This window comes from Betta splendens, chromosome 13 (assembly GCF_900634795.4).
Source record: "Betta splendens chromosome 13, fBetSpl5.4, whole genome shotgun sequence".
In the NCBI taxonomy this organism is placed as follows: domain Eukaryota; kingdom Metazoa; phylum Chordata; class Actinopteri; order Anabantiformes; family Osphronemidae; genus Betta; species Betta splendens.
Window position 1 is genome coordinate 11,138,220 of NC_040893.2, and position 15,071 is coordinate 11,153,290.

The following is a 15,071-nucleotide window of genomic DNA, read 5'->3' on the forward strand; positions in this document are numbered from 1 at the left end:
GTCCAGCGGCTGGCAGCAGCATCCTGTCGCAGCTGCAGCCAGGTCATTGTTGGGAGAACGAGCCAGTACCAAAGACCTGACACGATGAGATAAAAGCATGAAGGGAAAAAATAATAATGATAAACAGCTGCAGGTTGCACGTCCACTGCAGAAACAGAGACGGGCCAATTCTCAGCTTCCAGTCTCTGCTTGTCATGTAAATCCACTGAATGCGAGATGAGAGAGAGCTTAATGCAGTTAATAATAAAATAATCATCCTGACCCAGATTACGGTAAACAACAGTAGATACAGTGCAGGTTAAAAACATTTACTACCTTGTTAAGAGGAGAAACACGCAATACACCGCTTCCCTAAAGAAAGCAATCAAATAAGTCAATTAAATTTCTCTTTAGATGTCACAGAATTTGCTTAATTATCCAAAGACCAGAGTGGCAACAAATTAGATCACTTGAATGAATAGGCTCATCTTGCCAGCTCGTAATTGCTGTTCCTCGGCTTCTTCCATATTATTTTAATGCTTTTGGGGTTGTAATTATTTTTCTGACTCAAGCCCGTTGCCAAATGGAACCGTACATGATGAGTTTCACGTAACCTAGGGTGTGCGTTGGTTGCGCCGGCGCCAGGATCCGCGCGTAATGAGCCGCCTGTGCATCGGCGGATTTACTTTCCCAGCATTTTAGCTGCGTGGCGCTCTTCCTCCTTGAGGGAAACCGCATCCCCGTCACAGATGTGATACACAGTTATCTAAGTGCGCTGGAAGCTGCTCACTGAGCGATACGACCCATGTGACTCAGTAATAACTGGGTGGAAACGTTCATCAAGTGGAAAACAAGTTTTTAAATTGTCTGTTTTGCTGTTCCAGTTAATGTGATGGAGATGTGTTTAGTTAATGAGAGGGGGTTGAGGGACATCACACCCCCCGGCCTGCTTCCAAACAGTCTCGATGATGCTTTTAGGAGACGCTCTCCGGGTAAATCTGAAACTTAGGCTGCAGAGCTCTGACCACTGGGGAGAGAGAGAAGCACCTGTTGCATAAGCTCAATGTTGGCTAAAGAAAAAAAACATGTCATTCTCAATATATTAAAGTAAGAGAAGAACCGTTGTAGGTTTAACACTTGGTTACAGTCAATATTTTCTTCAGGTCTGTAGGATGTTTATGAAAAAACACAGTTCTTCAATCTACTGGAGGAAACGTTACAGCGTCCAGCCTTGGTGTAAGGACACTGTTGACTGTATTCCCTGATAAGAATGCTGATGGTGGATGGTTCTGACCCTGAGACCCCTCTGACACGTCCGCTGCTGTTCTCCCCCTTAAACTGTGCAGCTCCTTCTTATCGGGCTTCAAAAACCTTCATCTAATAACCTTGTCGCATTTGTAGGGACACACATTAAGATTAAAGGGTGACCTCTGACCTCTAATCCCCCTCAGTTTACCCTCCGTCACCCCTTCAGCCACAGAGCTCTCTGTAGGTATTGCAAAATGTGTGATGATGTCCATTTTTTCCCAACACCTCCACCAACACTGAACAGTTTAAAATGAATAAAACATGAGCGTTGCACTACGTACTTGAGGACCACAGAAGGACTTCCTGTCAGACCCTCCTCCCTGTCAAGGCCTTGTTAACTCAGTACCCCTGGTGTCTTGGCCAGATTTATGCACACACATGCCGCTCAAGGTGACCCGAGAAATATATAAGGGGGTGAAACACAGGAGAGGAAAAGAGGTCATGGGAAAGGAGGGAGGAGACTGAAGTGACACGGGATGACCCAGTAGGAGAACAGATGGAGAGGCAGGGGAGGGAGGAAGGAGGGATAAGGGGAGGTGAGCGAAATGTCACGGGGAGTCAGAGGTAACATCAAGAGACACAGGCATTGTGCTGTGTGTTGCTTTGTGGCCATGCGTGTTTGTGTGTTTGTGTGTTGGGCGTGCTCCTGCGCAGATAAACAGGGAAGCTCCCAGAGGGGGGGTCCATCCTGGAATTTGTAACAGGAAATTTATTCTACCTCTAAACAATGGTGCAATGCGCGCACGCACGCACACACGCACACACGCACACACACACACACACACACACACGCACGCACACACACACAAAATCAGTCAAAACACTTGTGGACTTTGCATTTATATAGTGTAAATGTTTGTGTTTCTTTTAAAGTTCTTGCTAATCAGTCTTTAAAGTCATATTTATGATGTTGCACCTGTGTTCATTTGTGTGTGCGTGCGTGTGTGTGTTTGCGTATGTGCGTGTGTGTGTTTGCTCAGTCTAATCACAGTCTGTTTATAGTTCAACTTAATACATTTTCATATTTAATCGGCTGCGTTCATGTGCGCCGGCCGCCCCAGGTGTACACTTTGAAGTGGGATCTCACGGACGCGTGCACGGACGCAGCCTCTCGCTCGGTTGCACGCGTGGCTGTGAGGTGAGGGGCTACAGCGAGCGTGCGGACGGACGTGTGCACGCACGGAGCGCGCCTCTCTGCTACTGCCGGCCTCTTGTAGAGTACATGCACGTACATGTACTGTAGAGTTTTTTAGTGTGATTGAAGGCATCACAGACAGGTGCAGTTAAAGGCTCAGAATATCAGGGAATGATTTGTCTTCAGTAGTTTATCTTGAATATTATGGGATGTTAATGTAATCATAGTGTCTCTACTAAGGCCATTATCTGTCTGACTGAGATATTAATACCATGCCAGTAATGGCTGGAAATGCTTGGTTAGTTAGTAATATCACCAAATACTCCCAAAACATCCTGTGAGTAAACATCCTTCAGTTCTGTCCAATTTTAATACATATTTAATTTACAGCTTTCACCACCTGTTATTGCTTTTCGTATGTTTCGCAGCTACTGTAAAAATTCCACATTTTAATGCAAAGCCAGGTTCAAGAAAGACTCGTAACTTCTGCCAAACTTATACCATGGGCTATTGTTAGTGGCTTTGAAGCCATTCTCTGACCTCTGCAGCCAGTGCTTCTTTCCTTGTCTGGTCAAAGTCAAAGACTCTAAATCCAACATGTGCAGTTTGTGGAAACTTAATGTCCCTATAAGACTCCATCAGTGGAGCGCCACTCTTAAGCACAGGTTGGTTAGAAACCACTGTGCTAGGTAGTGTGACATTATCAAGTGCTTCACTGTGAACTACATGGCAACTGTGACATTTGTATCCATGGGGATTTGCCTGTCTGTGATGTCGGCCGTTTCCTAGGCAGCAACAACTGTTGCTTTGAGAAGTGCAGGCAAATTAAGTGACTAGGATGGATGGATGGATGGATGGATGGATGGATGGATGGATGGATGGGTGGATGGGTGAGTGAGTGAGTGAGTGAGTGAGTGAGTGAGTGAGTGAGTGAGTGAGTGAGTGAGTGAGTGAGTGAGTGAGTGAGTGAGTGAGTGAGTGAGTGAGTGAGTGAGTGAGTGAGGGTTCAAGTAGGGTAACAGAACAGTGAAGGAGAGAAAAAGCGAGTGAATACAGAGGGGGATGGAGCCAAGAGAATGGCAAGAGCATGTGGGTGTGTGTTCCTGAACAGAAGAGTCAGATTAAAATAGAATAACAGCCATATGACGACAGTGTGACTGTCAAACACCTGCAGCGGCGAGGCAGAAAGAAAGGAAGCGAGCGATGGGGATAATAGGATGCAAGGGACCGATGGAAAAGGGAGAGACAGGTGACAAAGAGACAGCGGGAACAGAGCAACAAAGAGTGTGAGCATGAATCAGACACAGATGAGGAAGGGAGACCATTACTGTGGGCTCCCCACCAGAGGTTGTGCGTCTGAGGAAGACGCGGCGGTGTCTTTTTTTTTTTTTTTTATGTCTCCCATCAGTCCTCCCTTTTTCCCGCGCTCCGAACAGCGGGCGCCGCCGAGCGCAGACGGGCTCCGGTGTCATTGTCTTTAACAAGGGCGCTGTCATACGCGGCGCATTGTTTCGTTTCCGCTAAGTAGCTTGGGAGCGGTCATGATATTTAGACAGCTCTGATTGGCAGTTGTTGACATTTAAGAGGAGGCCAGTCTCTAAACAACAAGCAGAGCCGCTGACATTTAATACACGGACTAAAACACTAAAACACCACCTGCCGCCTCTGGTGTCTTATCATTTATGAAATGGTCCTGGGTTCTTTATGCATTTGTGGGTCTGTGGAAGTAAAGTGTTGAAGTCTGAAAAGTCCAACCAACAGAACATCAGTTTGGATTCTAACTGTTTCATGATGATGATTTGGGCAAAAACATCGGCATCCGTGTAATTGTTAGAATAATTCTTCATCACAGCAAACAGCAGCTTCACGCAGACTGAAGCTCTGCATCAGACGCCGTGTATTGATTGGACCTGATGAGAACAGCTGACTGGGGACCGGCCGAGGCCGCCGCCTGAATATTAGTGTCAACCTTCCGCCACGTGGAGCCGATTCAAATCAGTCTTGCTGGATTTGCTGTGGACGAGCTCGGGAGGAATTTGGCCACGGGCTTTAATTAAGATTTGATGCCGCGGTGATAAAGCGACGGGCTGATTCCCACCGTCTGTGTGTGATATACTGATTTGAGGTCTGACAACCAGCGAGGCTTTTTTTCTCGGCCGCTCTTCTGTCTCCTTTATTGCAACATCCCGACACGCGTCTCTCTCCTCTGAGCGAAGTGTGAATGTTATCAGCGCTTTTCTGCCTTTATCCGACTGGATTCCCCTGTTTAGTCTGTCAATTACTGCCTGTGTGCGCGCTCTTTCAGGTCAGAATTTCTGTTTCTCACTCTCTCAGCCTCTCCACATCCCTTGAGTCATGCTGAGGAAATATTTATGAATTATGGTCTGTTGGCTGGTCTCAGTTTAATAACTATCCCACAAACTCAAACTCAAATTCTCTCTCTCTCTCTCTCTCTCTCTCTCTCTCTCTGTCTGTCTCTCTGTCTCTCTGTCTCTCTGTCTCTCTCTCTCTCTCTCTCTCTCTCTCTCATTCACTCACATGCAAAGGTTAGTTGATTAAGCTGCAGCACCACGAGGCACCTGTTTCTCCCGCTCTCCAAGTGACGGGTCACCATGGCAGCAACAGATTTATTGTTTTACACCTGCAGTCCTTTATTTACTGTACGCGCGTGTGCACATGCAGAGAGCGAAAGAGAGAGAGAATGCTCTGAATTGTCGTTACTCCCCCTTGTTCTGTTTGTCTCTGTTTATTTGGGCATTTTCGCCTTCGTCCTCGCCGACTTACGGACGCGGTGCATGTGTGGGCTTGTGTGTGTCATTGCACATAGAGAGGCTCCTCTTTATGGCTTGGCTGTATTCTACAGTGCATGTGTCTCCAGTATGTTAGTGATGCTACTGGAGACCCAGCTCTGTTGGAATAACAACCAGGACCCACTGCAACGCTACTAGCCTTCTTCAGCCATGCAGCATGTGTGTGTGTGTGTGTGTGTGTGTGTGTGTGTGTGTGTGTGTGTGTGTGTGTGTGTGTGTGTGTGTGTGTGTGTGTGTGTGTGTGTGTGTGTGTGTGTGTGTGTGTGACACTCGGGGAGATACATTAATTGGGTCTTTACATTTGTCGCTCTTCACGCCTCTCTCCCATCAGCAAGTGGCAGACGACTGGAAGGAATCAATCTGCATGAGTGATTCACTTGATGCTAAAGAGTGAGTGGCCAACAGAATGTCCCCTGTCGACTTAAATTATCACACACGCAGAAAGCAAACCATGGATTGGATGAGACGCGCAGGGGGACCGGTCAGAACACGTGAGCATATAGGCTTGGAGGAGCCTCTAATCATCTGAAAGTGCTATATCATTACCCCTCATCCTCTCACTCTTAGATCAAGGTCGACCCTCTTGAAATGCAGATTGGCTCAATTCGCCGCTTCAGATGGCTTCATGAACAATGCAGCGGTTGAGAATGACAGGAGTTGCCCTCAAGGCTCCAATTAGCTCCTTAGACTAATCCTCCTGCACGAGTCTGTAGCTAAGCCAGATCCTTATCTGTTGTGGCCAATTTACAATATTAGTATTCATCTAAGTCGCTAATCTAAAATCATATTCCTGAATGTTATTACCGTCAATGGAGTCATTACACTAATTGTTTATGGCAGTAATATTACTCCAGAGGTTATAATAATAAATCAGTATGTAAAGGCAGGCTGTGAATATACATTTAGAATGTGGTTTGTTTACCAGCAGCTTTTTTCCATGCATCTCGGAGGTCCCACGCGTGCATCTGCAGGGTTCGAATCTGATTCCCGCAGCTGCTGGGTGAGCGCATCCCGTGCACCCACTGTGTAACTAATCACGTGCGTAACGGGAGAGCGGAAAATGCAGCGGACCTGAGCGCTGATTAGCGGAGCGCTGGGTCAAGTAGCCGTGGGAAGCTTTTCGGTTTCAATCAGCCACTTTGTCATTCACATACGTTCAACTACAAAAAGCATATTGCTGGGTGCGCCGTATTATTCCATGTGCCAAAAAGCCGGCTCAAAAGGCCACCGAGGCAGAATACGTAAAGCTCACAAAGAGTGTGCTAATATTATCTGGCCCAGTTCTGCCCAATAGGAAATTATCTGGATATTATAGAGAGCAGATTTGGCTTCATCCAGCGAGCTGCAGCTCTGCCCATGTAGACTTAATTAAACCTTTCAGTGAGTTGTCCTCCTAGAGTTGTCCTGCCTCTCTCTCTATTAACTGTGATTTATGACTGTTGTAGTTCAGGGAAAAGATTGAATGAGAGCGCAATATTTTGCCTGCTTACCTACATTCACGCAGTCCTGTTTAAATATTATCTCCCTGGCGTAAACGTGGGCCGACGGCTACGTTAGCAGCCTCGCTGAGCTTTTTTAGGCTCAAGTGCCCCCCCCGAAGAGCAAATTGAGCGGAGCGCTCGCAGCAGACGATCGCTTCGCTACACACTTAGGAGCTTTCTTCCTACAGCTGGGAAATGTGCACGGGAACATGTAGGAAACATATCGGCATCCAAACCCCTGACGCGGCGTCTGTAAAGGTCCTGTCCGTAAATTTACTGATCAATTCCAGAGTGTCAGAGGGTAAACGGGGGGAGAGCCAAGGTTAACAGGCTGTTCTCAAAGGGAGTGGGGGGGGGGGGGGGGGGGGGGAGCGGTCACAGGGAGATAAAGCGAGGAATCGGCGTTTAGTTATGCTGATCACAGGTGCCCTTCAAAATGTCAGACTGGTCCGGGTGATTAGGACGAATGCGGATAAAGACAACAGCAACAACCACTTCCTGGAGGAGGAGGAGGAGGAGGAGGAGGAGGAGGCCGAGCTCAGGGTTTGACGCAGACACACGCAGAGAGGAGGTTAAAGCCGCTAAATACCACCAGATTTTACATTTTAATTGTAATACTCATGCCGCCGCGTACCATGAGACCGGCAGACAATGCTTCCTGCCTCCGACTGCTGTAGCAAATTATGAATAGCAGTAATGAAATGACTGGAATGAATATTGAACCTATAAATGTATTTCGGGAATTAAATCAAAATAATTACATTAAAATAATGACTGCAGCATAATCATAATGGCCCTTCACGTTGCCCGGTCGTGCTGTTTTGGCCCGTGGTTGGAGGCTGGATTTGACGTCTGCCGTATTAAAAATGTGCTCCTTTGTGGCATTTTCAAATCAATTCCGATAAAAGCTTTGGCCAAATTCACGTGAGTTGAAACAGCATTAGAGGAAGGGAAACCGTGTTAGTGTAATGAAATCACGTTGCTATTTCCACTCGTTGCGTTGAGACTGTCGTGGCTCCGTTTGAACTAGATGAAGGATTACATTGTGCGCCGTGGACGCGGTCTCGCTGACGAGGGGCAGCGACCCGTCCGGACCATTACATTATTACAAAAGTATGTCATTCCATTAAAAACCAAGGGGCTTCGTTTGGCTTTGGAGAAGCTCTCACAGCAGCAAAAAGGAAGGCATGATCACAAGTAAACCAAGACAAGACAAGGCTGGAATTTCACAAGATAACACTAAAGGCATGTTCAGCGTCTGCATGAGGCTTTGGTGAATGGCTGTTGTGTCTGAGTGATGATGGCGAAGCAGGTGAATTAATATAACAGATGGTTTGAGGTTTATGGCAAGAAATTATTGTGAAAGGTCAAAAGACAGAGTCTGACATTTACAGAGGCGCACGTCTGATTGTTAGTAATGCACACACACACACACACACACACACACACACACACACACACACACACACACACACACACACACACACACACACACACACAGGTTTCATCATCCTTCCTCAACCTGTTCTTGACAGCACAGTGGGGAGAGCGTGGAGCCAGAGACATTTATTGTTTGTCGGCCGCTCAGATCTCCTGGACTTTCGATTATTGGGCTGGATTTCAAGATCTAAATCCTTTCTCCCTCGGACACACACACACACACACACACAAGCACATACACACACACACTCTGGCAGAGCTCCAGATTCATTACAACGGCACTCTGGCAGACTGATTGAGTGATCAAAGCTAATCGCATTTAATCATATCTAATCATATGTAATAACCAACACTGAGTGCTCAGGCTCGACAAGACCCTCCACTCCCCGCGTCCTCCACCGCCGACGTGAGTGACAGACGGAGGGGGAGAGGAAGCGAAGGCGTCCGGGAGAAAAGCACGAATGAAAGCGTCTGAAGAACATTCAGCCCCTCAGCAGGAACAGACTGCAGCACCTCTGTGCTACCGAATGCTTGAAGAAACGAGACGTTCCTCCTTCCAGCTCAACTCGGGGACCAACAGCTGTGTCAAAACAACTGGCAGGAGGCGATCGGCACTCGCCGCCACCGCCACCGCCGCCGCCGCTGACTTCCATTCAGCGCACGCTTTAAACGCCGCGGCATCTTCAGCTTCTCTGATGTCGCCTCCGAGCGCTTTGATCAGACACTAAAGTCCCACTGAGATCTTCCTCTAGACTGCGCTTACATGTAAAACAATGCTGTATGTTAATTGGAGCGGACCACATGCAGCGTGTAAATATTCCTACAGCACATCATGAATTTGAACGCGTCACAAGGGATGTTGAAGCTTTCCACTGATCCACTTTGTAATATTTGTGGAAGGTGAAACTCTCCAGGCGCAATTTCCGCCCAGTTTGATCCTAAAATATCAAGTGTGTTTTCCTCCTCCACGTTCCCGAACCTCATCACTGTTAAAGCAGGAGGCTGCTTTTAGGAGAATCGCGTGTCGCGCTCACATTGTGGCTTTTAAGGCGCTCACGTCTCAAACGAAGCGCGTTCCTGGTCGTCTCTTGGAAGTGAGCGGCTTCGCTGGTCGTTTTCTGGACTAACGACCAGAGAGTAACCAGGATTTCAATTGTACTCAGCATCTGTGTGATTGTGGTGCTTTCAGCCGCGGCCCCTCACGCGTTCACCATGTTCACATGTCGTCTGAACTCTTGACTCGTTGCTCTCAGCTGTATCGACGTTCTCGCTCTCACTCTGTGTTTGAAAATGATTTATGCAGAAATAGAACCAGATTGTTAGATTTGATCTGACGGATCAGAGGCGGTAATCAAGAAAACGACTGTATTTTGCCTCAGTCGCATCTTCAAAGGAATCATATGCGCTTGGTGAGATTTGTGCCGTATTTGGTTTCCTGAATTATCTGCTGCTTAAGTAAATATCTGCTGTAACAGAAACCCCTTCGCGCACACCGGCAACAACACTACGGGGTCCTGCAGCCGCACACTGAGTCCACGAGCGCGCACACATCAGGGCCTGTGTTTGTCTCCCTTCCCAGGATGCCTTGCTGCGGCTGGCGGCGGTCGTGGACGCGCCCTCGCTGCGCGCGGCGCTCAGAGACGGCGTGCGGGAGCTGCTCCCCGGCACGGTATCCACACGCTCCACACCAGCACCAGTACCAGCACCAGTACCAGCACCAGTACCAGCACCAGCACCACACAAGCGCCCGTCACCTGCAGACACAGCCTCGGGGCCTCGTTGCAAATTAACGAGGCTCACCGCTCATTAAATCAATTAGGATGTGATTAATATTACAAATGAATGTGCATGTTTATGAGCGCGCGTGTGTTTGCGCTTCGTCCTAGGAGTGCGTGTGTGTCTACGTCCTGGAGGGAAACGCGAGGCTGCTGTGTGACGATCCGCCGCATGAACTGCCTCCGGAGGGGAAGATCAGGTGTGTGCGGCGCCTGTGTGTGTGTGTGTGTGTGTGTGGGGGGGGGGGGGTTGTTTTCTCTGTGCGAAAAGCAGGTGTCACCTGAATGAATATGAGCCACTCAACCCCACAATCACATCATCAGCGCTGAGACAGTGGTGTCAAGGGGAGAGATCTCATCATCCAGAGAACACGCGGACCCTCTCCATCCCTCTTGGCGCGTTCTCCTCTGATCCCCCCCCCCCCCCCCCCCCCCCCCCATCCCCCCACCCCCCTCAAACACTTTTCCTAGCTGTCCTCTCTTTCTTTTGCTCTCTGTCCCCTCATCGCCTGCATCAGCCGTCCTCCTCCTCCTCCTCCTCCTCTCAACGGGCCTCTTCCTCACCTCCCCTCCAACCCCCCCTCGTGGACGCGTCGCTGGCCTAATAGTCCAGGTGACGGTGCCCCGCGTCCCTCGGTGAGACTCACCGATCCTCTCCTCTCTTAAGTGCTCGCTGAGGCCCTGCACCCCCTGCGCTGCTGCGGACGCGGCCGAACGCTTGCAGGAACCAACACTACATTATTGATGGAAGTGTCTGTTAAACTGAGAATAACCTTTACCAATAACCTTTTTTTTCCTCCAACACCTCATTGCCAGAAAAGTACAGTTTTGCCCACGAACCATTCTTATGCAGACACAACAAATGCAAAGAACACACACACACACACACAAGCAGGACGGAAGCACAGTATTGGGGAATAAGCCTCAGGGCACCATGTTATTTATCTGCCTTCACCTGCAGAAGCCTGTTATCAGGACCTTCGCGTGCGCGAAGCCGTCTGAGAGGCGGAGGCCCCATCGCTTGAGCCTCATTCTGGCTCATTGTCTAATACCTACAAGCCCCTTACACAGAGCTCGACACACCCACAGACTCACAACAATGCTCAAACAAGCTCAGCCAACACAACAACAGTTGCCTGAACCACTGAACTATACTGTATGTTGTGTTAAAGTGATGAAGAAATGCTGCAGAATGTATAATAATAATGTTTTAGTCCTGTAATCTCTTAATAAAACATAAAAACTAAAACAACATTTTATCAATTGAAAACAGCCTCCACCCTAATAGATCATACTGGGCATGTGTGCCATGCTAATTACAATAAACACATAGGGAAAAGCTCATTTATGGCAAAATAATTAGCTCCTTAGGATCAGAGAACCTCCGTTGTCATAGTTACGATTATAAACATGTGAAAGGTTATGGGTAAATGAGGCAACACTGACTCTCATTTAAAAATGAAACGGGGAAGTTTTTAAGACTCACACCGAACATGAGTGAATGATCACAACACAACAGCACCTAGAGGAGACAGTGCATTGCTGAAGCCTAGGCACATAATCACCATCAGCTGCTGAGAACTGGACTAACACTCTGTACAATGTGCTCTATATAAATGTGTGCGTCCGCCTCCACTGCTGCAGTAAGAGTCGCCGCTGGCCACCACTGCAGCGTGACCACGTCCCAGCACTCCCAGTTCGACCTGTATGTAGCTGCAGCTGACTGAGTGTGTGCAGCTCCCAGGTTCCGTCTCCCTCCTCCATGCATCAAACATGCTGCGTACGACAGCATTGTTCCCTCCTGCTCTGGGCCTTTTGTTGGGCTCTGCACCGTTCCCGGTGTGAATTGGCTTCATGATCACGCAGTAAGCTACTTTAAACAAGCACATTACATAAAGGTCAGCTGTGTGTGCCACACTGGTCTCGCGCAAAGAGGATGTTCTGGACAGAAGTGGACTGTTCCTCAGTGAGCTGAAATAAATGGACACTTTTAAATCAATGCACCATGCAGCGATTTGGCCGCGGTGGTTGGAGGGGATTTCAGACTCTGTGAGCATGTAATGGAGTGAGTGCCGCGCGTGTGTGTGTGTGTGTGTGTGTGTGTGTGTGTGTGTGTGTGTGTGTGTGTGTGTGTGTGTGTGTGTGTGTGTGTGTCAGAATAAATCAATCTCATATTTTAGCATGAGAAAGCTTCTGTGTGTGTTAAACATGACGCACACAAACTCACCCCTTCGCTGTCGTCACACCTGTCCAACATCTGGACACACATAGACTTAGACGTATTCATTGTCTTTATTTGGGTCCATGTGAACGAACGGGAGCGCGTCTGTTTTCCTAAGCTGTTTTTTTTGCATTCCCTCCAGTCGTCTCCCAAACCCGTCTCCCCGCGCGTCTGACAGCCCGTCTCTCTCTCTTCCTCACTCTGCCTAATGCGCTGTAGGTAATTGTCTTCCTTGAGCCTGAGTCAAACTTCCGTCCTTGTGTCTCAGGAGCATCGCGGAGCAGCTGAAGCGCTGTCAGTGCGCCGGCCTCCCTCCCTCCGAACTGCCGGAGAAGTACAGAACCTGCCTGGCGGCGCCGTTGGCGGCGCACAGAAGAGGTGTGGTGCACTTTGTGTTTGTACTTGTGTGTTTGTGGCGATGCTGGTGGACGGACGAACACAGCATCTGTGTGTCCGCGCGCGTGCGCTGCGGAGCTGAGGGGATGCGGGAACGTGGGAGGAAAAAGCAAAGAATGGGAGGAATGAGCGAGAGAAGCGGCCAACGAGAGATAATGATTGCCGAGGGAGACGTACGGGGCTGCGTGGGCGGGGGATCGGCCGCGAGAGCAAAAAAAGCAATGAAAGGTCCTCAGTGATGAGAAGAAATGTAATGAGAAATAGAGCTTGAATGAATAGACTTCACATTCTTCCTCAAATTAACATTTTTGGTGGTTATTTTTAAAAGGGACCTGCAGGGATGTAATCAAAGTGGAGGCGCTCGGCCACTCCGCACTCTGTGAACCAGTGATAGCGGCCGAACCCTCGGTGATGCGGCACAAGACAGTGGGGTCGGAACCGGAGCGGAACGTGCATCATTCTTACTGTTGCTTCGTTTGCAGCGCCGGCGCTCCATCATCAAACTTATTTTGTTTTTAAGCATCTGCTGTTGCTTTCTACTCCACATCGACAAGAATAACAAATGAAGGGAAAGCAAAGGCGAGGATAAACAGCCTTGTGCAAGGACACGGGGTTTATTTTTTCCATGTTCATTTCCCCTGCATATTTCTATTAGTATTAGAACATGGAGGACGGAGGAAGAATAAGATTAGGAGACGAGACAAGGACATGGAAGGAAAATAAAGGGATGATAATAAAAAGACCAATCTCTTTCTTTCTTTCTTTCTTTCTTTCTTTCTTTCTTTCTTTCTTTCTTTCTTTCTTTCTTTCTTTCTTTCTTTCTTTCTTTCTTTCTTTCTCCTTTTAGCCCTTGTCATCCCTATCTTGGACCCGAAGCAGGAAAGGACCATCGCTGTTTTATTAGTGAGTACATTTGTGTAACATTCATGTTTAAGGACATCTGATATTAACTAGACTCAAGCCTAATTGACTTTGTGTGTTGCAGGTGGGCTGTAATCCACTGTCTGATCAGGATGAGGTGCATCTTAACACGGTGGAGAAACATGTAAGCAGCATCCATGTCTGTGTGTGTCACAAAGCAGGGCTGTGTTGTACAGCACAGCTTATACACGCCATATTCTAGGAGAAAGCGGAATCTTTATCTCGCACTCACATCTCGTACGTAACCAGAGTAGGCCGCACTTAACAGTTTTTAATCCTTTATCTCTAAAGTGTTTCAAGTGTCTTGTCTGTGTGTGTTTTTCTGCCACAGGCCTCGGTGGCGTGCGTGCGAGTCCAGGCTGTTCAGTCGTTGTACCAGAGGCCTCCTCTTAGCCCCTCGCCCATACAGTCCCACAATGCACTGCTGCACCTCAATGTATCAGAACAGGACTACTGTGAGCTGGACCGGAACATCCTGCAACTGTGTGGTATGTGCACACGGACACGCACACACAACACACAATAATCCACAATCTCCATTTCTGCTTTCTCGTGCATCTTACATTTCCCACAACTCATTTCTACAAACATAAAAGTTAAACATGATCACACCCACTCACTGGAACAGGAGAGATGAGGTATGTTAATACAGGAAACCCATCTGGACAAAAGCTCTATGAATTTAGATGGACTCTGCCGCCGTGTGACAGCTCCTGTGTGAAAGCACAACACTCCGCAGAAGCACTGTTAAAAATCTCATGCATAATGAAAATGGACTTGCTAATGCTGTTTATGCACATAGATACACATTCATCACTATTGTCCACTCCCAAATATGAGTTGCCTTTGGTCTGTGTCAAAGCCCCATCATCTGCAGTCCGTGCGTCCCTCCGTCCCCGTCTTGTCCTCATCATTAGTCCCTCTGCTGCTTCGCGTTCACCCTCCTCTGACCTCGTTGTCTCACTGCGTCCTGTTTCCCATCCACCTGCTCACACGCTCTGTATTCCCCCCTTTCCCTAATGCCGATCCGCCGTTGCTTTTATGCTGTCACTCTCCCCCTCTCCTCCGTCAGGTGAGCTCTATGACCTTGATGCGGCGTCGCTCCAGCTCAAAGTCATCAATTATGTAAGTGGCTGAGACTCCTGCACTCCCACGAAAACGCATACACTCAATTAAAGCTGCACACTGCATCCAGAGTGGGAATTCCCTGCCAGTGAATCAATGGTGTTATTATCCATACCGAGAGCTTTTTATCACATAGTAACTTCATCACTTCCCCCATAGTGCGCCCCCATCCCTACGTGATACACGTTGAGCCAGAAGGAAGAAGCAGGGAGGACAGGTGCAGAGATCGGTTGCAATGAAGGATAAGCTGCAGATTGGGAGGGAGGAGAGAGAGGGAGGAGATAGGTTTCAGGGACAGGATGTGCAAAGCCCAACAACAATTTCAGTGTATTCAAAGAAAATAGCAGGTAGCGATAGAGAGGAGGGAGATATGAAGGTTATGGAGGATATGAAGGCGCTGCATCCCAGGGACAAAGCAGCGGTCCATCAGACCTTTAAAGGAGCCTAATGGATCTACAGGCTGGAGGATGGAGACTATGC

At 48.3% G+C, this 15,071-nt stretch overlaps 1 protein-coding gene across 3 annotated transcripts in view; it reads left to right on the forward strand.

Annotated features, from left to right (window-relative positions):
* Positions 1-15,071, forward strand: part of LOC114868723 (cGMP-dependent 3',5'-cyclic phosphodiesterase) — a 96,633-nt gene that overhangs the window by 65,159 nt on the left and 16,403 nt on the right. For 2 of the 3 annotated variants that reach the window (XM_029172543.3, XM_029172544.3), the window contains exons 3-9: positions 9,733-9,822; positions 10,040-10,128; positions 12,418-12,527; positions 13,393-13,448; positions 13,531-13,590; positions 13,798-13,954; positions 14,539-14,591. In XM_029172543.3, the coding sequence (XP_029028376.1) occupies positions 9,733-9,822; positions 10,040-10,128; positions 12,418-12,527; positions 13,393-13,448; positions 13,531-13,590; positions 13,798-13,954; positions 14,539-14,591 (615 nt within the window). Of the gene's footprint in view, positions 1-5,365; positions 6,233-9,732; positions 9,823-10,039; positions 10,129-12,417; positions 12,528-13,392; positions 13,449-13,530; positions 13,591-13,797; positions 13,955-14,538; positions 14,592-15,071 lie in introns of those variants that run through there. The other variant, XM_029172545.3, reaches the window with a different exon arrangement.